The 24,557-nt window shown below is 40.8% G+C and overlaps 2 protein-coding genes across 5 annotated transcripts in view; both read right to left on the bottom strand.

Moving 5' to 3' along the window:
* SEC61A1 (SEC61 translocon subunit alpha 1) overlaps nt 1–24,557 on the bottom strand; it is a 327,869-nt gene that overhangs the window by 139,859 nt on the left and 163,453 nt on the right. The gene's annotated exons all lie outside the window — the stretch shown is intronic.
* EEFSEC (eukaryotic elongation factor, selenocysteine-tRNA specific) overlaps nt 11,469–24,557 on the bottom strand; it is a 128,492-nt gene continuing 115,403 nt past the window's right edge. For all 4 annotated transcript variants that reach the window (XM_068694365.1, XM_068694364.1, XM_068694363.1 and 1 more), the window contains exon 7: nt 11,469–12,306. In XM_068694365.1, the coding sequence (XP_068550466.1) occupies nt 12,122–12,306 (185 nt within the window). In that variant the 3' untranslated portion in view covers nt 11,469–12,121. The remainder of the gene's footprint in view (nt 12,307–24,557) is intronic.

Here is a 24,557-nt window from a genome sequence, read left to right as displayed (position 1 = left end):
CAAAAGACAAAAACATCTAATTCTATGTATTTTGACATCAATTATCCGAAGTGTTCCAGGTACAATTTAATCTTGTTGCACCATGGAGACACAAACATGTACTGCTGCTTTCTGAGCAGCCAGAGCATCAAGGCATCATTTTAGCAGTCATGTTTACTACAAGGTAATTCTGTAGGAGAGCACTGCCTTGGGCCCCCTAGGGTGGGTGAGCAAGTACTAAGCAGTTGCTTAGGTCCTTAACCCACAGGCACAGTGGAAAGGATGGATGCTGTAAAAGAGCCCCCATTACCTTTGAGAATGCATGGGTAAGACTTGAGATCAATCCTTGACATTTCAAGACAAAGATTTTCAGATGTGCACATCCCTGGTTACTACACAGGGTGCACACCAGCACTATGTATTCTCCATTCCTCTTAGTACGGGCAACTGAGCCCCAGTCCTCACTTGGTGTGTTGTATTCAGTGCTTCCCACATTGCCCCTGAAAAACAACTGCCGTTGCTCCTTGGTACAACAGCTGCAGGGTAAGAGCACAGAGTCCTAGTTTCAAGCTTTTTGTTTCAGAGTCTCATCATTTCCCATCGCGAGCTGGGTGGAAGGGGAGATAAAGGCCGTCAGTCTGTCTGCAGAACAGGCTGGCTCTGTTTGCCCCATGCCCCAGCAAACAGAGGTTGTCGACTTTTAATGGAGCACTCAGGTTTCCGCCGATGCCAGCTGCAGATAGAACAGCCCAGTGGCAAACAAATTCAGGTCCCTGAGGGCTGCTCAGATTCTCCTCTTATTTGTTAGTTTACCTGTAAAATACAGTCGGGCTAATTCTTGCTTGCGTGGTTGCAAAGATACATTTCCCTCCTCTTTTCAGTTAGCAGGGGAAAAAAATGAGCAAGTGCAGCAAGGCTAATGGAGTAAAAGAGCACTTCCCAGGGCTTAGGCAATAGCAAACATTTTTTGCTGGGGATTGTTTGTCTAACACCGCACATGGGTGAAGCTGTTCTGCACTTTATAAATGAGATTCATTTGTTACACACAAAAGTGCAGAAGGTGTCCTAATATCTACATGCTCAGATGGGCTTAAATCCAACAGCTCCTCATGACATTAGCTGTTGAATTTATTACATGCTTATTACAAGACCAGTAAAGGAGGAAGATTTACTGTCAAAAGTCTTCTTTGATTATTAAATATTAACAAAACCATTTTAATCACACCTGGAAACAACACAGTATACTCACCTGCAACTCAAATTCCCAGTTCCTACATGAAAACAACTTTGAAGGACTCTTCAGACTCTTTTTGGATTCATATTCATCCCTGTCACCAAGCTATTGTTCAATTCACCTGCAAAATATGCTGTTTCTTAGCACTAAAATATATGCACAAGTTTGCTCAATTTAGACATGAGAGAGAAAAGCTGCAGTCCAGTCTGGGTTTAGATGCTAGGCACCTGAGTGTTTGATGACAGGTCTGATTTAGGGTTTTGACTACAGTATCCTTTAATTAGGAATTCAATGCTGTGAAAGACAGTCTTCCAAGTCAAGACTGAGAAGCACCTACAAAAGCAGGAAAACTTATGTAATGCCCACCTATAGCAATATTTTGCACCAAAGCAGTCCACATGCCCAAGCATCCTTTTGCACAAAAAAAACCATCTTTGACTTTTCTATGAAAAATCGATTCTAATAAAAACCAAAACCACTTGCCTTTTGGACAGCAAACTTCACACAGGTAAAAGCAAAGTGAAAATTGGCAAAAAAACTCACACAGAATATAGCTGTATATAGCTTGATTTAGAAAAACTTCAAGACATTCACATAAGCTAGCTAGGAAAAAAAGACCTAGAGAAACTTATCACAGCCAGAACACGACGCTGTGCAGAGAACATTAAGAGAGCAGTTATCAGTGGTCCTCTGTTTGGGTGGATATATTAAAAGCACGGTTCACAGACATCTTCCTTCAAGCTAACACTGTTCGATATTTTCATTAATGGTCTTGAGGACTGGCTAGATCAGGCGTAAATAAGCATGCTGGAGGAAAGGACTGGAATTTAAGTCATCCTGACAAATTAGTATGCAAGTAGTCTGAAAAAATAGGAAGCTATTTAAGAGGGAATGCAGTAATATACTACACAGAAATGTGTAAGTGCAGAATGGAAAAACAAAAGCTCGTACAACAGACCTGCAGAGAGGCGTTGTGACACTTGAGTCACACATCACAGTTACCAAACCCCCTGATTCTGCAAAACTAGCAGACAGGGAAGCATAACTAAGACGATGGCATGAGACAAAACCAAAGTTAAAACCCTACTTCTTCCATTCAGTACTCACGAGGCCTTAGCTAGAGAACTACCTAGCTGAAAGAAATGCACTTCAGGAGAGACATGGACCATTTGGAGAAACTCAGGAAGACAGGCACAACTCCAGATCTATGAAACACAACCCCAAAGGGGAGAGACTTCGCAGACTTAAGAACATTCAGTCCAGAGGAAAGAGGATAAGCATGGATGTGATCTGTCTTCAGATACATAAAAGAGCACTGCAAAGAGAAAACTGGCAGTCTTTTCTGTGTCACAGTGGATAGGGATAATAAATAAATAAAAGGCTTACGTTGCAACTTGAAAGATTCAAGTAACATACTGGAAGAAATGAACCTATCCTCTTTCTCCCACAAATTTACAATCCTAGCAACAGTAAAGCAATGTAACAGTGACAAAATCTCCAAGAAAACTTAGCTGGACACTGAGAATAACAACATACATTTGGTTTCCCATCAAGCAGTGCTAGGCCCATCATTCTACATAAATCTAACACATGACAACTCTTTACTGTGAAGGCACAAAGAGATACTTATCAAAGACAGACTCAGTAGAGATCTCACCATAAGATAAAACAAGAGGATATGGTTTCTTAATATTTTTACAGCGATCCTAATTGGACACAATCCCCCCAAAATTCACTGAGAAGTTTTTGGTTTTAAAGTAACTGTTCCTGTTTTGAGCATCGCTGCTAAGTTGATGTGACAAAGCTATAAGATTTCAAGGCAAATAAACACACTGGATGCTCAAACCTTGCCATCTGATGTGGTGCAATCTTAGAACGAGACACTACCATATTGTCTTCCAAATTACACATGAAACAGAGCTCCTCCTCTTAACACAGAAGTGCCACAAGCTAGGATGGTTGAGGCAACGCTGCTCTGCAACTTGGTGTGCTGGTGCTGGCCATCCCTCTAAGAGGCTGCACACCTGTGGGTGAAGCAAAAAAATTCTCCTACATCACAGTGCACAGTTGCTTACCTGAATTTGATATTCTGAGTTCAGAGTGATTAGAAACTCTGGTACTGCAAGCACAAACAGCTACATTAGCCATAGAGAAAGACACCTAATTTGCAAGGCAGGAGCCACAGGCTGTTTACATCAGAGTGTCCCAGCCATAAACATTTAATTAAATCAGTCTTTTTTCAATCATGGCCTGTTTTCTACATCACTGCTCATTTTCTACTTGCTGCAAAGCCTCTCCCAGTGTTCCTTTTTCAAAACATTGAAGTGCTGGACTCAGATGTTACTGCAATGGACAGAAGAAGCTTGGTGTAGCGTAGTGCAGAATGGTATGCTGGGTTTACTCAACTGCTCCTCAAAGGTTGCCTGGCTCAAGCTGCGTGATACTTGCAAAAGTCCTTCCAGCAAAAACTTACTCCACAGTGCTTTCTGAAAGCGCTAGCTTAAAGTTCAAACATATAATGAAACCTTCAGTTTTCCACATGTAAAACAGAAGATGCTTTCACAACCAGGTGAAAAACATAAGAATTTGTGCTGATGCTTGTGCCAACTCTCTGAGCAGCTTTGGACTAGCACTGCTCAAAGAGGAGAACCTTGATGGCATCCACTAATTACCAACTGCTGTTTCTAGTTAATCTAGTACTCTATGGCAAGTAACAAGGAACATGCTTCTGAACTATATTAAGATTCTTTTTCCTCTTTAGCAGTTTTTGTTTGTTTTAAAAGTAGGCAGGCAGGGTATCTTTATTGACTTCTATCAGTTAGTATAAATACGGTCAAGTCCACTAAGCAATTGGACAATCATAAGACAGCTGTTACAATGCTTAGCTGCAATACTAACAATATTATTAAGAGCAGCATGCTAACAGAAATACATGTCTTTGCTACAACCAACTACCAAAAAAAATCTCCTGGGATTACAGACCAATGAACTGAGTTCAACATGAGGTAAACTGGTGAGGCATCAATCAAAACCAGGCTGCCTAACCATCCTGGTGAGATACATTAAGCCTCAAAAAAGCAAAGAAAAATCATGCATCTCTACTCTACTGGAATTATCCACACATATTCACAAACCACTGGCTTACCAAGGACCATCTGTCTTGAAGTGTATGAAGACCTCCACAAGATGTTAAGGTGGAAACCTTATAGCTCAGGAAGAGAAGGAAATCATGTCATAAACCAGAAACAGATAAAAAAAAAAAGTCAGGCTTTAACTAAATGAAAGATTAACAGAGTGCTAAAAAAAAAAAAAAAAAAAAGAACAATACCTTGGTGAGACTTGCAAACAGCCCAAAGTGAATTTAGCAGGTAGGAAGAGGAGGGAGAACTTAAGTACCACCAAAAGCTGGGCTGAAATTGAGTATTGACAAGTGAAAAGTAACCACAAAGAAAGAATAAATTGAACTACACTGATATATTAACAGAAACATCCAAGATAAAAGATCTGGGCATCTGTGACCAGCTTAATAGAACATGAACCCTGCATAGCAGGGGCTCTGGGGGATGCAGGAATTAAGATGCTTTAGAAAAGAGACAGGTATTACAGAAATTATTAAAATGCCACTGATCAATCTTCATTTTGAAGAGCACATTGATTTGATAAAGCCATTTGAAGCATGGATAACTTTCTATACCAACAGAGGCTCCAAAGATTTGCACTTCTGAAGACAGATGAGTAAGATGAGATCTGAAAAAGGTAAACATACTAGCAGTATGGAAGGAAAGAAAAATCACATACTTCTGATCCAGCAGAATAAAAAATTAACTGAAAATAAATTAAAATTGCAGGTTCATAATTAGTTTGTGGATTATAGTGCCACAAGATATCTTGGAAAACGTGTTTCAGCAATTTTTTAAATGATTGGGTATTTGTCTGGAAACAGAAAAACCCACGCTTAAACTAGACAGAATGAAAATACAAATCTTTAGGCTTAAGGGACATAAGATATCCACCAAATGTGAGGAGTCTGGGAAAACAGTTCCCTTACAAGCAGGTTATTCCACAATTATCCACGGCAGAAGTTTTTGTATTTTCCAGGAGTGTGATGCTGGAAACACGTTTTAGAATCTATCCCCATCTTCCCAGGAATCTGCTCTAAACCAGGAGGGAAGAAAAATGAGGTAAGGGAGCTTGAGGAACACAAAGCACGTCTGCCCTCAAGGTTCCTTCATGTTCAGCAATATGTTGTATATAATGTGTTAGACAGTTGACATTTGCAGATAAAAGGTGGTGAAAACTCCTTTTACATCTGTTTTTTACATTTTTTTTTTTTTTTTTTTTTTTTTTTTTTTTTACATTTTTTACATCTCCCTTTTACGTTACTGAATGGGACTGAAACCAAGAGCTGCAGAAAGCCCAGATGTGGTAACTGATCTCCAAAGACAGGTACAGAGAACCCTCCCTACACTGGCAGCATCACACATGGAGCAAACACGCAAGGCTGATCCAATGCCACGGTGAAACAGTCCAGCAATTCACTTGTCATTCAGTTTTGATCACCCTATGCACGATCAGCGGATCTGTAAATCTCCTCTAAACTCAGGTCCCTTGGAACACACAACGTCTGATCGGGAAGATGAATGCTACCTTGAAGAACATTTTCTGATGATCCGACTCAAGAAGCAAAATACACCTGCAGGCAGAAGGGTGCAAGCTAATCCCTGTTGTGCTACAGCCCTACAGAGACAGCTGATCCTTCTGCAATTCCAAACTGCCAGTCAAAGCTTTAACATCTTAATACACAGCATGCAGTAATTAAAATTTCTAATTAAGGGGGGAAAAACACACTAACTAGCAAAACTAACATTGTAGATTAGCAAGCCTTATGTACAAATGGAAGATGGTCGCCGTTGCTCTTTCATAGATCATATGAATGTTAGTATTTTAAGCAAATCAATTCTGAACAAAGCTACCATGAGTACCCTTGTGCCCATTTTAGCAAACTGAGAAAAGTAACGTTTCAAGTAACATTTGCTAGAAGAAGCAGGTGGGCACACACAGATAATCTTTGAGTAACTTGACACTGCCTGGAAGAGCTTCTAAAAGACTTTGGTCTTTCCGGGCAATGAGACAATATTCTCACAGGGTGCAGAATCTAGGTTAGGCTTAACTTTAACCAAAGCTAAGAACTACATGATGGGTTGCTTGTTTTAGTTAAAATGAAGACATTTAGGCAAAAACACCATGTGGGGTGTAAGTTTCAGCTTATCCTTATACAATGTTGTTTTGAGAATGAATTCACCGTAAGGGCATGGAGTGCTCCTAACTGTCAGGCTGAAGTTATTGGCACTAAAATATCAGTTTTCACTGACAAGTAGTATAAGAGAACTGGTTCCTACATGTCTGAATGGGGGCCATGCAATTTTTGCAGTCCAAGGAGGATGGAATCTCTGATTGACATGAATGAGGCCCTTGAGAAACCTAAGAATGAGCAACCAAAACACAAAAAATGACTGCATGACTTTCAGTCAAAGAAAACAAGAAGAAATTGACCTAAACGGAACTTTCTAGAACTAATGAACAGCCTAGATTTCTTAAAAGATCATCAATAGTCAGATCGCTTTAGCCAAAATGCCAACATTATGTTGCCAGTGAGCACCTCAGTCACTGCAAGGGTTGTTTAGCAGCTCTCCATCCAGACCTCAAATTATCTTCTGGTTAATAAACAGACTAGAACCAAATACCTGACAGGACCGAGCAAAAACTCAATAATCAAAAGAGTGAGATCCTGAAGAGTGAGCCTTGGAGTGAAGAACAGGCTGAGGTTTACCAGCGATCTTGATGTTGTTTGTTTGTTTTAATTCTGTTTGATGAGCTCCTCTCATAACAGATCCTGAGCACAAGCTCCAAAAAGAAGGAGATGTGAGTCCCTCTCTTCTCCTTTATTAGCAAAGACTAACAAATGTATTAAAGAGATGTAGCTTTCTGAAACAGAAGTCCCTTCTAGCTTTCATCTTTGACAAGCTACAGTCATCTTGATGGGGGGAAAACATGATTTGATCCTTGATCCTGGAAAGAGATTTATTCAGGCATTAAAATAAGAACTGTAATGCTTACTGAGAAATGGAAAACCCATACTATCCTAAACTCTAAAGCCACTAACGACTGGAACTATAAACAGCACTACATGCACAGCAGATGTGGGACAGTCCCTATTCTGGCACTGGTACCAAGAAATTAGCAGACCCACCATACTCTTTGTCCTCATATCTAGTACCTATGGTGGAGCTACAACCCTACTCAAACAATTCTTGTAACCTATTTTTGTACAGAACAGCAGAGTTTGAATCGCAGTAGGCTACTCCCCTTTTCCAGTCTCTTTTTTAAACACAGCCTCCTCAAACCCTTGAGTTTCTTCTGGACGTCCATCATCTAGCAAGACTTTGCTACAGCATGTAATCCTACAGTTCTTCCCCTTCTCTCAGCAGGTTAGCTCCCTACGCTAGGCTTTATTTTAAAATTATTTTGTTTATATACTCAGTTAGTGAGTTTGTTAAAAACTCTTATGTTTGTAAATAAAGAGCTTTTCAGCTCACTGGGGATATTAAACTAAAAGGAAAACACGCAGAGTTTTTAAAACTGCTAATAACTATCATTCCTCTGCTGCCTTTCATCCTTCGTTTCACAAGATCCCAGGGCTCTTTACAAATGTAAATATACAGCCTGCTGTCCCAGCAGTGACATGCAGACAGTCCTGGGATGAAACATGGCTGCTCTAGGACATGACTGCATCACTCCAACTCCTATCTCATCATGCTGGGCTTTCACTTGTGCTCTGCCACCCTGTGGCTGTTCGACTGCACAGCTCAAGCGTGTCAAACGCCTACTGCCCACAGAAAGATGCCTTACACACTCCAAGAACTCTGCCAGAGCAGCTAGCTCATTTTTTTCTGTAGTGAGGTACTTGCAATGAATTAATAAAAGTGGTGGAAAGTGAGGAGAAGAGCTGCTTTCAGCTGAGGGTCACCAAGAAACACACCAGGAGAGGACATTTCTGCTTCAGGATTTGGTCCACAGCCCAGAGTTAATGGCTCGACCCCAGCCATTAAATGTCCTGCAGCTCTTCGTAGAAACTCTTCTTTGAAAGGTGGGTTGCAAGTTTCATCTCAAGTCCTCATTACCAATGCCAGCACATGCCCCGTTTTTAGGTGGGGAGATTTAGCTTTGATTCCAAGCAAAGGATGCCACCTACTGAATCCTTGCTACCATGATTGCACGCCTTGACCCTCGCAGCTCAAGACCTCTGGCAGGATCGCAAGCCAGACTGCAGTACCAAAATAAGCTCCAAGGAAAAGCAGAAAACAGGCTTGGAAAAACAAAGCTTTTCTCAATGCTACTCTCCCCACAACCCAGAGATGTATTACTCACTGAACATCTGCACAACCATAATAATTTCTAATTTTGCAACACTGACAACCTTAGTAGTATTAAAAAAACTCCTTACATCTTTATTCCATTTTGGATTCATTATAACACAGCCTGACAATATCTGCTAGTACATTACATTCTGCAACATTTAACCCCTGTTCCCAGTTGCTGTTCTTAACTTCACGGCTTAATGACACAGAGTCAGTAGATCACAATATGACCCTGTTAATATTTTTTTAATGCCATTTTTACAAATTACAGCATAATGCACTGATTACAAGGATGAAAGGAAAGTCTCCACGTCTGTCTGGAAACCAAATAAAAGAATGTTTGAACATCTGTTCATCCTACAAATGTCTTTAAAAGCTTTGATTTTCCCATAATCATTTTGTTCCACCATTTCACCCTTTTTCGAGTGTGTATCCAACAGCCTCAGGACAGCAGCCAGAGATCTGCAGTAATAGCACATTATAATCAAAGTTCTTGGGCACACTTAAGTTCTCCTTTTGGAATTAAAATTGGGGGAAAAAACAAAACAGCCTTCAACAGATACCTCTCCAGCTGTCTGTCCCACACAAATCTCTGTGAGGGGAGCAAAATGAAAGGATGGGGCTTTGCAACAGGGGCTTTACACAGAGGACAACAAAGCACTGGGGCAGAAAACGGTGGTGGGTGAAGGCAGTCATGAAATATGGGATGTGTGCTGCTCCTGGGTCAGCAGTAACTGCCCACAAGACCTCTGCCCCAAGCCCAAGTGCCTGAACAGTTACTCACCCCACACAGGAGTGGGATAAACTGCAGGATAGGAGCCTTCCTCGCCAGGCTGGGCTCACAACGCCTGCTGGGGCAGCCCTGACAGCACCCACATTTAGATCTCCTACTCCAGAGACAGGAGCAGAGCCACAACACCGATAAGCAGAAAGCAAAGGTGGGAAATGGGAGCACTGGGAAGAAAGTTAGGTCTTGGACCGAGGGGATGGAAGAGCAATGGTGAGTTCATGTTCTAGGCTAAAGAAGATATAAAAAATAGGGGGAAAGACTAAAAAGGGTATTACAGGAGACTGGATGAGAAAGGGATGGAGGTACAACTCCGGAAGCTGTTGTTGCTTCCTCCCTTGGAGTACCCCAAGCAAACAAACTGTGGGACCCTCCACACCAGATGACTTTTCAGCCAAGCACAGGCCTGCAGAGCTGTTAGAGTTCAGCACTAAAGAGTTTCCAAATGGATCGAGTTCCGTAACAACTGAGTCACTGAGGCTGCTACAGGCAGGCAGCAATGGAGAGGAAAAATATTAATCAGATAATGCTTTGTAAAAATAGCTACCACTATTTACATTTATAGGACATACTGACTCCTCTCCAGAACTATTCAAAAATGCCTTTCAAACAAGAAAGACAAAGACCTGCAAGTGCAAGGCTCACAACTGTGGAGCGGCCAACAACATCCTACAGCATGATACCCTTCAGCATTAGTGCCCTTTTCTTTCCAAAACTCTAAGCAGAGTTGGCAGAATTTTAGTCACCCATTTAAATTTTGGCAAGGACATTAGAACTATAGAGATAAAAATGTCAGATCCTTAATAATTCATTTTGATTTTTTGTTTATAATGAGAGTGTTTTTTTTTTTATACCAGTAATTCTTAGACTAACCTGGTGTGGTAATAATGGCATTCCTCCTATGTCATTTGTTTCTCTAGCTTCCATCACTGCAGTATCTTAAGCAGAGGTAACAGTGCAGGATACAAAACTGGATTTGATAAAGGCTTAAAAGAAAGATAACATAATAAATATTCTTTCCAAAGACTGCCTTTAGGGGTGTCTGGGAAGAGAAGAGTAATAGGGGAGGAGAGGTGACAGAGGTGTGAAATGCATCTTTTTTCATTATAGAAGGATACGTTTTCCAGCAAGGCTGGCAGCACAAGTCACATTAAGCCACAGCTGAAGTTGCCTGCCTAATTCCTCTGGGATCACACTGAAAGCATACCCCATAATCTTATGGGATGTGCTAAAGCTTTGCTGGGACTCACTCAGCAGAAACTGTTTGGGATTATTCCACAAAGCACTAATTCTGTTCTAATTTAAAGGGACACCATCAACTCAGTTAGACACAAGATGCCTGTCTCAAGACTGTCCAGCTGTAAACATCTTCTCAATAGCTGATATTTTTGCCATTCATGTCCACTTTGAATACCTGGAAATTAAAAGGAAATGAAAAAAATGGGAAAAAAACAGGATTATGTTAGCACGATGGATTCACACCTATTAATGGACGTTTGAATAACACTTTGGTAAATGAGTACAGTGATCTATTGCACTTACTTCTGCGTGCAACTAACACACTTACGTTATTTCCATGGCTGGCTCCACCGAATGTATCGCAGGCTCCAATTTAACATCAGTAAGTAGAAGTACTTATTTTATTCAAAAGGCACGAACTAACACTTTTCATGCTATCAAACCTGATTTCTCTTCAAGACTGCAGCTTCCGTACCTGTGGAATTAGTGATAGCTTTTATGTTATGGCGTTCTATGTTTTGTAAATAACAAAAAAGGGATACTGCCAATGCCCTCCTTTTTATGAGCCTCGAACATGAAATTGAGAGGAAGAACTAAAGCAGCCATGAAATCCCCATTAAACAACTAATGGTTTCTAAAGCATCTTGGAGATATTCATTTTACAAGGCTTATGCTGCAATCTTCTATCATTATTTTAATGAAATAAAGCCTCTATTTCCAGAGGCAACTTTTTCTTTCAAACACAAAAGGCATTTCGGTTACAAAAAAAAAAGAAAACAATTCTGGAATAGGATTCAACACAGAACCAGCAGGAAATTCAGAAAAGCTATATTAAATGTTACCAAAGATAGGTTCTGAAACTTTGGAACAGCAAACAGAACAATTAAGACTCTCAGTTACACGCATCATTATGTTTAATATGAAAAACATTTCTAGATAGAAATCATTTATAACAAAGATCCATACCACCTCTTAGATAGCATCTTACATAGTCACAGCTGAAGGAATGTGAAATATTCATTTAAGGTTTCACCTATTATTGTGTGCTTTTTGTCCCATACTTTGCTTGGGAAGTAAACCTAAACAAATCAGCTTCACTTTGTAGATCACATGAAATGCACATCTTGACTGCATTTAAATCAATATTGGTGGCAAACTTAAATTATGTGAAACAATTCTCCAGAAGAACACCACTATCAGAACGCACACCCAAATGCCCCCATTCAGCACGTGACACTCTCCAAGAGGCCGTAAAGATTCACATTGCAAAGATGACAAGGTAAGCACCTTCTAACAGAGTAAAACCAGACTGCAGAGATTTCAGGTGGCACGTAGTCAGCAGGAGCTTCCAGGCTCAGCCTGCGAGAAAGGAACAGGTCTAATGCATTCAGGCAAGAAACACATTCCACCCGAATTCATTCAGAGTCTGGGCTTTCCAGTGCGATCAGAGGCCTCTTTGCTTTCTCAGGACTGAATCATTTTCTTCTGCGTGTCAAAGACGTATCTTTTAAAGAGAAGAGTGATGGTAACAGGTTGGGCTGAATCATTCTTGCTGCTTTCGTCCTCTTTGTTTGCATCTCCCTTCCCTGCCTTAGATTTTTTCTTGGAGGCAGCAGTGAGAAGCGTCTTGGTTTCTGGCTTCAGCCCATCTGTAAAAACCAAGAACATGCATGACAAAACGGCTCAACATCATATTTCAGTGTGTCTGGAAAAAATGAATAGGCAACTTTACTTCTGCGATCTACCAAAGGAAGTAAAGTACATCAGGAAAGTTACATTTCTGTATCACTTCTGGACTACAGTAAATTACGTGAAAAGTAAGACAAGCCTTCAGAAATAGTTCACAACAGCAATACCCCAAATCCAGTGCAGTCTCCTACATGATCATTCCCAGACCGATTCCCCGGCACACCCTGCAACAGACTTCCCTAAGCTGCATCTCTCTACAGCTTTTAAACTATTAAATGCAGACAAAAATTTAAACAAGCCAGGCCAACTTGCCTAGCCTAGGTCTTTTACTCAGCAGACCTTTCCTATTATTTACACACATTTCCCAGTTTCTTCGCATCAGTGAGAGCATTTATAAAAATATAGGTCATGAATAAAAAATAACAAGTGCTAAAGTACTGAAATTGTATAGAGCCCTATACAAAGAGAAGGTTCTTGAATATCTAATAGTCTATCTCCTAGGCTTGCCATAAACACACTGCTTAGTTTTAGCAAATGATACAGCCCTTTTTTATTTTTATTTTGGGCTAAAACACAGCTAACTGTTACAACTCATTGCTAAGGGAACCAGAATTAACCTATGTATGACTCTGGGGATCTAAACCAACTTGAATTTTTTCTCCAGATATTTGTGCCCAGACAGAAAAAACAGCCCTTTTCTTCCTAAATGGATAAAATTCGCTTAAACTTTCTGATTTTATTTTGACTTGACACATTGGTGACACTTTAGAGAAGAAATGCAAGATAGCAAAGTCCAAAGAAATACCGTAAAACAGGAGAGATGCAGCTCCTAAAAGGCCACTCCTGAAGAATTGCTTTCTTAAAGCAGAAGACAGCAATCTCCTTGGAAGCTTATTCAGCACCACCTGAATACACTGAAACGTGGTTCTCAGGCACTTGGCCAAATTCAGTTCAGGTATTTTTAACCTGCGGTGTCACATAACCTTATCTCAAACACTTAATCAGCTTCTCCCCCCTCATATTGAAATTCAGCTGTGGATTCTCATATCACAGCCTGACAAAAAGATTGAGATGCTTATGATTTACTGGAGACAGGAGGTCTACAGGCGCAGGTGATTTGCTCTGTTCCAGACACATCCAGAGAGCACTTTCAGCTGATTGCACGGGGACGTGGCACCAGAGCCCACCTGCTTGTCCTGCTGTGTCAAGGAGCAAATTGTTCCGAGCCCCACACGAAGGGAAGGCAGGAAACAGGGAAGTGTTGAAGCAAGACTTGGAAAGTGCCCATCTGCCATTGCATAACCAGAGCTTCTTCCAGCAGCCCTCGTGCCTTGCCCTGCAGCACAGCAGTGCGGGGACTTTCACAGACAGAGGGGTCTCGCTGCTTGCAAGACGTGCAAGAGCACGAGAGGAAAACAACCCAACACATATAACTGAAATAACTAAACCAACTCTATCTCACACCAAGGCCGCACAAGTCCAGCCTAAGGCAGAATCAAATTTGGGGAGTTCTGCAGATTTCGTGTTTCGCAGTCACGGCAGCAGCAGATTTCTCTTTTCAGATCGAACACAAGAAAGCAATGATTATTTCATTGTGGAAATAATTGAGAGCGTTTTTCCTTGACGGCTGAGAAGTCTGATAATGACTATCTTTGCACATGTAAGGTTCAATTAATCAAACTAGATAATATGGTGTGGCCTGACCACATACTTATTATATGGTTTTATTACATTTTACAGTCATGTTTGATGCAGCTTTTTTTTTTTTAATTGGACACTTTCATACAAACCCATTAATATCATTAGTATTACAATCACTCCATCTTCATTATGCAAAATAATTTACCATTACATGAAAAGCAACTTATTTCCTATTTGGAAAGCTCCAAGATCATCTTGGGTGCTGCTAGAAAAAACAACAACAGACAAAAGTGAGGAAACCAAAATAAAAACAGAAAAAAAGAGTGACCTTACGCAGCCCTGCTCTCTACCTTTGCAGGATTTATTTCCTATTGTATGCTTTCTACTGTTTTGACCAACCTAATTGTAAGTGTCCCTGAACAGTGTTTCCTCCACTTTCCTGGGAAGACCATTTACTTCTCTGGACAAAGAAACATTTTATTTTGCTCGCTACTTGGTTTCCCTTTCTCGCTCTTATCACTACTGCTACGTTGCTGTTACTGGCACATTGCTGTTTAAGAAAGATGTTTAACTCCAAATCCTCTCAGAAAGACACACTTTAAATTAATTAAAGCAAACAAATCCTAAAACACTTCTATTTACGTTAGCAGGCTTCGCGAGACTAATTTCAAAAAATGCTAATTGACGGAAAGGAGGGAGGAAGGGAGGAGGTGTGACATTAAAACTGCAGCCAGAGTTTTCCCTTGTGGGTCTCCGGAGCTCAGCAGACGGCTGCTGCTGTGCAATCCTCCCGTGCAGGCTGTAGGGCTGCCGGGCACTGATGCCCCCATGCCAGGGCTGCATCAGTATGGGGGCAAAGTCCCAGCCACGAGGATGAAATAATAAAACTGAGCCTCTAATAAAACTGAGCTTGAAAAGCTTCCAGGGAAGCCAAGGAGCACTCGGACTGCCCGGTGGTTTGAACATTATGCCCCAACACTCAGTATATCCTCTTAGGTGTCTAAACAAATGCTTAAAAAATGTCTTTTTCAAGAAAAATAGCGTATACTGCACATGGAAGTGAATGGGGGAAAACACTTAAAACCAAGCAAATCTCACCTCCTCCAACCTATCAGTTCCACTTCCTAACACAGGGGAGTAAAAACGCCTCACCTGCAGCTGTAAACATCCATTTGGATTCAAATAAGGCATCTTTGGTAAGAAGTTTACAGAAATGGGAGAATGCGGTAGCTCCTACATGTGAAATTATGGGCCGACAGCCAAAGGCAGCCCAGGTATTATTAAATTCACAAGGTATCTAAATTACCTAATCAGATCCCACGGCCCTCATTCTGCAAACAGATTAGGTGGCTGGCATCGTACCCTAACAAATGGCATTTTCTGTTTTTCTGCTCTGGTGCCAGGAGGTCTAAGGGCTGAAGAGGCTCTGCGATACGGAGCGGCACAAAGGAGCAGGCAGGGAGAGACAGGCGGGAGGCATAATCGGGGTTTCATCTACCTCCGCGGATTTCTCGCGTTACACACAATGCATGCTTTGCATTTTACAAAACCAAGGAAATGAAGGGAAATATATCTGTCACCAAAGAAGACATCAGACCTTTAATAGCTGAAATGACGGATATTTTTAGATGGAGGTCTAGTTTAACTTACTTACATTAAGGGTCTAATCTCTCCTGAACAATAGCTATGTTAGCTTGAATACATAGTGAGAAATCTGTTCCATTAATTAAGTGCTGCCTGTACTACTCGGATTTGTAGCAAATGTTAATAGATTTTTTTTTCTTCCTCTGTTGGACAATTACTTTATTTTTCCAAGTTGCTAATGGATTAAATTGAAAAGGTCCGTGTGTTAAAAAAGACTTTAGCTTCAAAGTTCTCAGAAATGCCTTGCATACAACAGGGAGAAATACCTATATATTAATATTATTAATGGGCAGTCCTCAGAGGCATAGAAGAGATCTGAAAGCTTAGCAAATTCATTCCCACCCATCATAACCATGCCTGTAACAAGAAGCACCCAGGTCTTGTGTAAAATATACTTGTATATACTAACACATATTATGTATGGAAATCTAGTAGTAAAACAGTTCAATCTACTTCATTCTTTTAGTTTCAATTACTACTACTAATTACCAAATAAGAATATAGGCTCTCAGTCTCATCACAGTCTCAAGGATTAATTCAAACAGTCATTAAGAAATGCAAAAATAAAACCTGCCAACTTGCAAACTCAAATGAAAAGCAATACATCATCAGGAAAAAAATATTTTCTAAGTTTAAGAACAGTTTCACATACACAAAATACAAGATAAATGCAGTATTTTATACAGCTTTTACAAATAAGTCAAGCTTCTCAATGATTTGCAGTATCTCAGATTTGAAGGCATTGTTGTGTCCAGCAGTTTTACAATTACTCATAAAAAAGTCCAGTTCAGTTTACATGGAAACACGCACGTTCCAGCAGCTTGGTATGGAAATTGCACATTGTGGAGTTCTTGGGTATAAATACAGGAAAACAATTTGTATTTTACTGCTTTCCCCTTTTCTCTTAAATGAAGATATGCGAATCTATGCAAGTTTTAAGGTTTCTCTAATGTTCCATGTTCTTCCTATGATGAAGTCAATCAGGGGTCCCTGCAGCAGGGTCCCAGCAGAGCCTGGTGTTACACATTCCCCTGCTGACCGCCGAGGTCTCCACATCAGGCCCAGGGGATCGTCTCCATACCAGACTGCTGGCAAGTGGCAGCCAGAACACAAATCACAACACGCACATACAGCACATAAATGTCCATAACCAGCAGGGTTTGCTTGTGTTTTGTTTTTACGACTACTACGTCAGCTGGAAAGAGGAAGAAAGCCAGTGCAGTATCTTTTCTTCTAATTCCTTTTTCTAGTCCAACTGCAGGATGACAAACTATTGCTGTGCTTCCCCCTCCCCACACATACAGGTAACAGATTAAATAAAAATGTAAGTTTAGTAATAGTTTACATTTTACATTATTTCTCTACTTCACATCATGTTGTCATTCCTTATAAGTGTCATCTTTGTTGGCTTTTTTTTTGCTGCTTCTGCTCCTTGAAAGGTTTGCCAAGGGTGGCCTCTGCTATTTCTCCTAAAATCCAGCTCCTTCTTCCCCGACTCCCAATTCCACTTGCTATTCTGCATTTCAGCAGTTGTCTCTTTTCTTTTCCAACTTCAATTTTCCGACTTTCTGTTTCCAAATTATTTCCTACTTCTACAGATCATCTCCTCTCCAATATTTAAGAATAGCCCTATCTCCTTTAAAGATAATGAAACATTTAAATGGAAGATTTTAAAGACTGAATGCTAGACACATTGTAGATGAGAAGCCAGATAATAAAATATCTCCTTGTAGCCCAGGCAGAGATGGGAGTAATTTTTAAGCAACTGATAAACACTTCAGTGAAAACAGGTGTAATAATATAGGTCCCGGGCATGCTCTCCAGCACAGCCAAGGAGAATCATTTATTTTGCCGAACTTCAACAACTTCCTTTCTCATATGCACACATGTAGAAAAAAATGCTAAGCATGCTAGTAGTGCTGATGAACATGAAGGTACTACTTAGCATAGATGATTACAGATTTTCCTTACAGTGTTTAGCATTGTAATGGCATGAAAATTACAAGATTTCAAGATTTTTGGTTCACGAGAACTTGACTTCCAGATCAAAATTACAATTCCATCCTATCAGCAGCAACAGAAAACCAGTAAATGTACTTCAGCAAGTGCCAGCAGTTTGCAGAGAAAGCGTTGGCCCAGAGAAGGCTCAAGTTGGTCACACTTTTAGGAAAAAAAGATTGAGGCTACACCAGTAGCAGTCAGTGGAATAGAAAACACTCCTTTTTGCACTCGATTCCTAAACTATTCTTGACCTGCTGATATTGTTTCCAAACCTGCCATTCCACTCAGGAATTTGTGAACTGAGATTCAATGGGAAACTGAACTTTTCTCCCTTCTCTAAATATTCTATTTACTTCCTTTGACTGCTGCAGATAAAAGACTCAACAACCTGCAATTTCTTGTTACCTGTCAACATTTAAATGTTAAAAATTGATGGAACATCAGAGAACAAGTTAACATAGCACATTTGATGTCAAAAATATTTTTTATCCTAGGTAAACGTAACCTTTTAGTATGACAGACATTTTTCTTTCTTCCTGAGGCAAGGAAAGAAAAGAGCAAAACTTGAAAGAGGCAAAGGTTTGGGGATAATCCTTACTCACAATGGATTATTCGTAACAGCTGTTTTTCACAATTTCAGGATTTCCTTAAATTGAACCCTTAGAGCCTGAACCCTCATTACACAGTTACAGAGTGTGTGCCTGCATCAACACTCCAGCTAACAGAGTACAAAACCCAGCTGACCTGAAAATCAGAAGCAAGTAGAGCCCCACATGGAGACATCCACCCCAGTCTGGTGCTGGGTGCCTGTGTCAGAGTGGAGAAAAGACTGCACCACTCATAAAGCTTATTGCAATGCCTGGCACTTGCTGCTACTGCAGGACTTCAGAATCCAGTAGTTCAGCATAACACCTGAAAGAACAGAAAACGTAACATCCTGCTGCCTGAATTCTTTATACTGTGCTACTGGGCAGCAACTCTGCTTCTCTGCTAAAGATATATCCAGAATTTTAACTTTTGATTTTATTGCAGCTAAGGTGGTCATTTCTCTCCTCAAACACCCAGCAAAGTAAACCCAAGCTGATCAGCAAAAGGCTATCTTTCTAAGCCTTCCAAGAACAACAGTGCTGTATTACTCTTCCCATAAATCCTGTATTGAGAACATCAGATATTCCATATCACAGCTAGCGGACTAGATGACTGCTGGCCCTATCTAACTTGGCATCCCATCTGCCTGTCGTTAATACATCATGCTTCAGAAAGAGCAGGGATGAAGACTGGGTCCTGAACTAGAGTCTGGGATCAAGTAGGAATTCCCTACCTGACATCAGGGTCTACACCACAAGCCCTTCTAGCCAAAAGACTTAAGCACGGTGCTCCTACTGGAGCTGATCTACTCCACTCCTGGCCTTCATCACCACGATAACAAGCCTAATGTAATTACCTAGACAATTTCAATGTAAAAGTTGACCAGAGATTCACTCAAGAAACAAGGGATACTCCTGCTGCTGCCACCCCCAGGAGCTCAGGATTTGAGCTTCAATTACTTTCAGAGATCAGGCAATGAACTTTACTTATGTAAATCCCTTCACAATTCTCCACTAATTCTATTTTGAATTCACACCACCACCTTTTCCCACATCTCTTGTCAGCTCTCTTCAGAAATATTCTGCTGATTTTCCAACTCCAGAGTAGATTCATTTTTCCCTTCTGGCTGGTACAAGATCTGCTATTATCACCTCGCCTGGCTCGTGAATATTAATAGAAGTACAGCATGAAGTTGGCCAGCGAGAGCAATCAGCCTCCAAGGAGACCGGGAAGTGGACTCCTTCCTTCCAAATGAGAATTACACTAATGCCTCGGCATAGCACTTGGGATCTATACAAAATATCCATAATTCATTGTTTGATGACAAAGACCAGAAAAAAAAATAAATCTTACAGCCACTTTGAGCAGAAGTAGACCGCCGCATGCCTTGACCAAACGCTACCGTGACAGCCAGCCTGCAGAGCTGCTCCTGCAACTCCGGCTTGGTAGGCTCTGGTTGGAAATCCCTAACTACTAAAACATTTTCCCATAAATTGGGGAACAGCTGCCCCGCACCACATCACAGAGGGCCGCAGTTCAGTGGTGAACTGAACTGAGTCTTGTGTATCAATTTGTTAAGTTTATACAGGCTTCCAGACTGAAAGGCATTATTACAAGAGGTGGTAATGCTGGAAATAACATGGATTTCATTACGGGCTCCCACTTAGCAGAGAAAGAGCTAATCTTCCTTGATGAGGAAGACAGAAGCCGTTTTAATTCAAGAGGCTGACCTAGGTGAAGTCGGGGCCAAAGCTGTATTTGGAAAGCTCTCACGTCAAGCTGGACACAACCCTTTCAAGCTCAGTGCCAACTCTACACAATGGCTTGAACAGCACTCTCCGGCAGCCCTTAAAGGCACATTTTGTATCTTGGCTTTTGCTGCAAGCAATCAAGAAAGAATGCAAGAAAACAAAACTGTTTCCCAAGCACTGTTTGCTGGTGCCATAATTAATATAATCAAACAATTCCACAAATTGCTTCCAATTGCTGGCGTCACTTTCATGTGCAGAGCCAGACTTTCAAAGAAGGGCCCTTCTTGTCCTACATCCTTACGCTGGTAACCCTTGCTTCACACAATAGTAAACAAGCCCTCACTAAATAGCGTAGGGTAATTTGTACTGTAATAGGTCCCCAAGGCACCATGGACACAATTTGAAATGCCATCTAATTTTTCTTTTTAATTAAAAAAGCAGTTACTATATTTAAACAACAACACAAAAAAGTTCAGAGGGGACGGTTTGGAGTTTCCCACAGCTCTCTGGGACTTTTCTCAAGGTCAGGAAGAGTTTTATAGGCTCAATTGGTACAGACTTTTTTGTTTAATTAGTCTGCCATACCCCCTGCATGAAGTCAGCGTCTTGATTTTCAGTCTGATATTTTTCATATTGCTAAGTGGAGCTCGGGCTCCAGTATCACACGAAATCTATTAGCAGCTGAATGGTTATCAATACCATACGTCCCTATACACGCCTTGCCCATCCCTCCCTCTCCATAGTCCTAAACTTGCCATCTAGGTGGAGGACACTCAGCATACCACATCGCATTGAGCGTGTGCCATTCATTTAGTTTTATATTTCTCCATTTCCAGCAAGACGCTCAGGATACGTTACTTGATTTCCAAAAGCTACATTATGTAACCACATTTTAACCTCTTTTTTTTTGTTATAACTAAAATCCAACACCAGATACAAATGGATTACAGTTATCAGAAGCCATGTAGCAGGACAGATTTCTGCACCTGACAGATCTCCACGGTCTGGTGCCACTGCTCTTCATTGAGTAAACCACACAAACCCCCTCAACACTTCAGGATATTTGCAGTTCCTGCTGTGGGTTTTCCAAAACACATCTTAACCCAACATACCCAAACCCAAAAGCCCCAAATAACAGCTCTGAAATGAAGTGATACTTGACATTGGAATTTCTTGGCTACTTGGCAGTACACATAGGTGGAGTACCAAACCTGCCCTTATCTTAGAGGTCAATCTGTATTTCAGCTGCTGGTAGTTACATCAAGTGCCACAACCATCTGTTGGCTAAGCTCTTCTAGGGCAACTCTTCTGAAGAAGTCTTCATCCTTTGTACTCCTGGAACATAGCTATGGCTTGTATGCTTCTCAGTTTTGTTTCTGATGCCAAGCACTAACACAGGTTACAGAGACTCCAGGGCACCGTGATTACAGGTTTTTAGCTAAACAAATTACATGCATACACAATACAATAAATCAACTTGCAGAGCTAGAAGACAGCAACTAATGTAATCTTTGTCTTCTAACCCAACACCGGCCCATTAGCCTCAAAGGATTTTCAGAGTAATTTTTGCACTGGCTATGTATGTGTTTTCAGTGCTTTAACACAGCTGCAATTATGCCAGCTGAATTACTATACCAGCAATTATTCATAAACTGTTTTCTCTTGATGGTCACTCAAAGTGCCTGCAGTCACTGAGATCACACCCAAGTGCTATACTCGATTCTCTCATCATCAATATGTGCTTGATCTCTCATCAATATAGTTGGAAGCCTGGGAGTGTAGACAATTGTAGCTCATTACAATTCAACAATAGAAAAATTACAGGCAGGTCAGCATGAAACATCCGAGACTATTCAGAACACTCAAAGACAGAACAGTGTCTTAAAATCAGTTATTTGGACCGGGAGGGGAGGATGGTTGCTTATTTTTGGAACTGATCATCATCTCTAGCAATGACAGACATTTGCTGCTCCGCAGGCTGCCTGGGGATCAGGACTCTGCTAAAGTGAAGCTGATCTTATGACAGATTCTCTTTTAAAGAAATCCATCCTCTCTTTTGCAGAATCACAGTCCTACATGACTTCATTAGCACAATAAATATTGACAGCTAAATGGCTACACAGAGCCAAAACTTGACCTTCACTGCAGTGCATTTCTGTACTCGCACACAACTTTGCATTCCCTTGCAGGAGTCCTGGTGGGAGAACTCAGTATAAAATGGTATAAAACCATGACTTCTCATAAGACTTCTACATACATGTAGCCAGCTTGACAAAAGCCCCTGTTTCATCAGGCCCTCTAACCAGTTGCACTTGCGAGAGCCCGGATACATACAACCTCACCAGCACTGTTCATTCTCATCACATGGCTTCTACTACTGGTCTGGGAAACCAGGCACGTCTGTGTTACTGGACCTGTAACAAGTACTCTTCCAGGATGCAAGAGAAGGAAAGAAACATGCAGACATCAACGGAAGTGAAATCTTGGAGAGTCTCAGACAGCTGCTGTCCAAGGCACTTGCACAAGTTTTACTATAGTCACGGTCCTCGCTAATTAAATCCTCAAATCAAGTGGGAGAAAATAATCAAAATGTCCCAAAGAATATAGCTACATTATCTAGAAATAGTTCAAGGAACAACTGAGTAAAGGAACTTTCATAATTCTGAGCCCCATAGACTACCAAGGCGGGACTAAATTTAACTCGGGCATGGGAGTTGTCAGGTCAGAGCCATGCAGCAGTGCACGGAAGATACTGATTTATTGTCAGTTCCTATGAAAGAGAAGGTAAACTAAACGAACCATGCTTATGCTCTGAAGCAACTAAACATGTTTTGAATTCAACAAAAGGCACTAAAATTTCTCCAGCCTAGTGAAAAGGCAGCGACAATAACAAACAGTACCAATATACAATCTCTCCTACGGCAGCCTTTCAAAAATGCACACAATGCGGAAAAAGTTCAGGTTCGCAGATCTGCCACAGAATCAAAGGCAATTCATTACAAAGCAGCTTCAAATCAAAGTGCTGGATCCACAGGCCTGTCTGTAATCCTCCCATCTTGCTTGCAACTCTTGATGTGGAGTAGGCACCATAGAAGCCAGTTAAGCTGGACCAACACTGCTGACTTATCCCAGGCATCTGCTGCTCAGTGCTGGTCCAGAGTTTAAGTTTGGCGATATTCATCTTCCCCTGGGCTGCCTTTATAAAGAAATCCTGAACAATGGGACTTCAGAATAAAGAATAAAACATTTTAAAAAAAATTAACTTCTAGGCAAGGGCCTTTAATGCGATTAGAAGGGGGAGGGGAATTGGATAGCAGCTTTTTCTTTTTTATGTTATGTATATTGTGTGTAAACAAATATGCAATTTGCTTTAAAAAGATAAGGTGATTAAATTTTTATCGGGCTTGTACTCTGTTGTCACCACAACAAAGAGAATTAGGAGGAGGAAAGAAAGGCCTTTTTATTTGAATTATGCTCTTACCAGAGGTTCTCTACAGCACAGCTGTAAAGCCACTCAATGTTCTCCAAACAGGCCCTTTGATTGCATTTTATTCAACTTGTTTGCATTTGGAGCAATCGAAAGGAAAAGAACGCTCCACATTTTGATGTCTTAATGTTCCTTAATACCTTCTTTAATTTATATTAAGCTTCTTAACTAGGGTGATGAATTCTTCAAAAACAATAAAGACCTAGTGCAGAAATCTTTCACACACCATGAAAATTGAAATTATAATGTATTCATGGCTTTTTTTTCTTGTTATGAAAAAACATCATTTAGAAGAAAGATTTAAAGTATAGAGAAAAATCCTGAAGTTGTACGAAAATTACTTGATCCACAGAAACAGATGAAAGTTCAAACTAATTACTACAAGGGAAATATAATGTTGTGGGAGGTGGAGTAGAAGAAGCAGTATGAGAATCTTGGGTTACTATGAAGTTTTCAGTCTTTTAATAACCTATAAATTCCATCTCTATGACTTTCTACAAAAAAAGGACTCTGGAAATTTGTGTAATTTTATTTTACCGAGGCTAATTCAAATGTTTGCCAGTTTTTCTATTATTCACAGACTTCTTCCCTAAAATGGCTCTCCAGGTTCACAGCTCCACAGTGTATTTCCCTCCAACCGTCTCTCACAGCCTGCCAAGACCAACAGCACGCACCGAAACCGGTGAGCACAGCAATGGAGCGCTCCAACACCCCCAGCTGTAGCAGCTTCGTGGGGTGTGCGGTCCCTGGGTGAGGTTCCCAGACTGAAACGCCATACCCAGGTGGGATCTCAGTCAAACAGGAGGCAGGATGCATGAGAAAGGCAAGGGGTGTGTAATAAAAAGTACAGGAGAGGCCACCCAGGGGACGTGACTGGATGGGTTTGTTTTTGCAGGCACTATGTTTTCCAGTTATTGTTACAGGATGCTCAGCCTGCTTAAGCTTCAAACACAAAATATTTGGACCATGGAATGAAATCCACTCTCAAATACTGCAATATTCTTAAAAAGACCGTCTGCAGCAAATGAACACAGCTTTCAGTGAAAGTCCACTACAGCATTAATCACCCTCAGCAGGGAACATCCAGACAAGCATATTC

This window comes from Anas acuta, chromosome 11 (assembly GCF_963932015.1).
Source record: "Anas acuta chromosome 11, bAnaAcu1.1, whole genome shotgun sequence".
Taxonomy (NCBI): Eukaryota; Metazoa; Chordata; class Aves; order Anseriformes; family Anatidae; genus Anas; species Anas acuta.
Note: the sequence above shows the minus strand (reverse complement) of the source record. Positions and strands in the feature narration are given on the sequence as shown.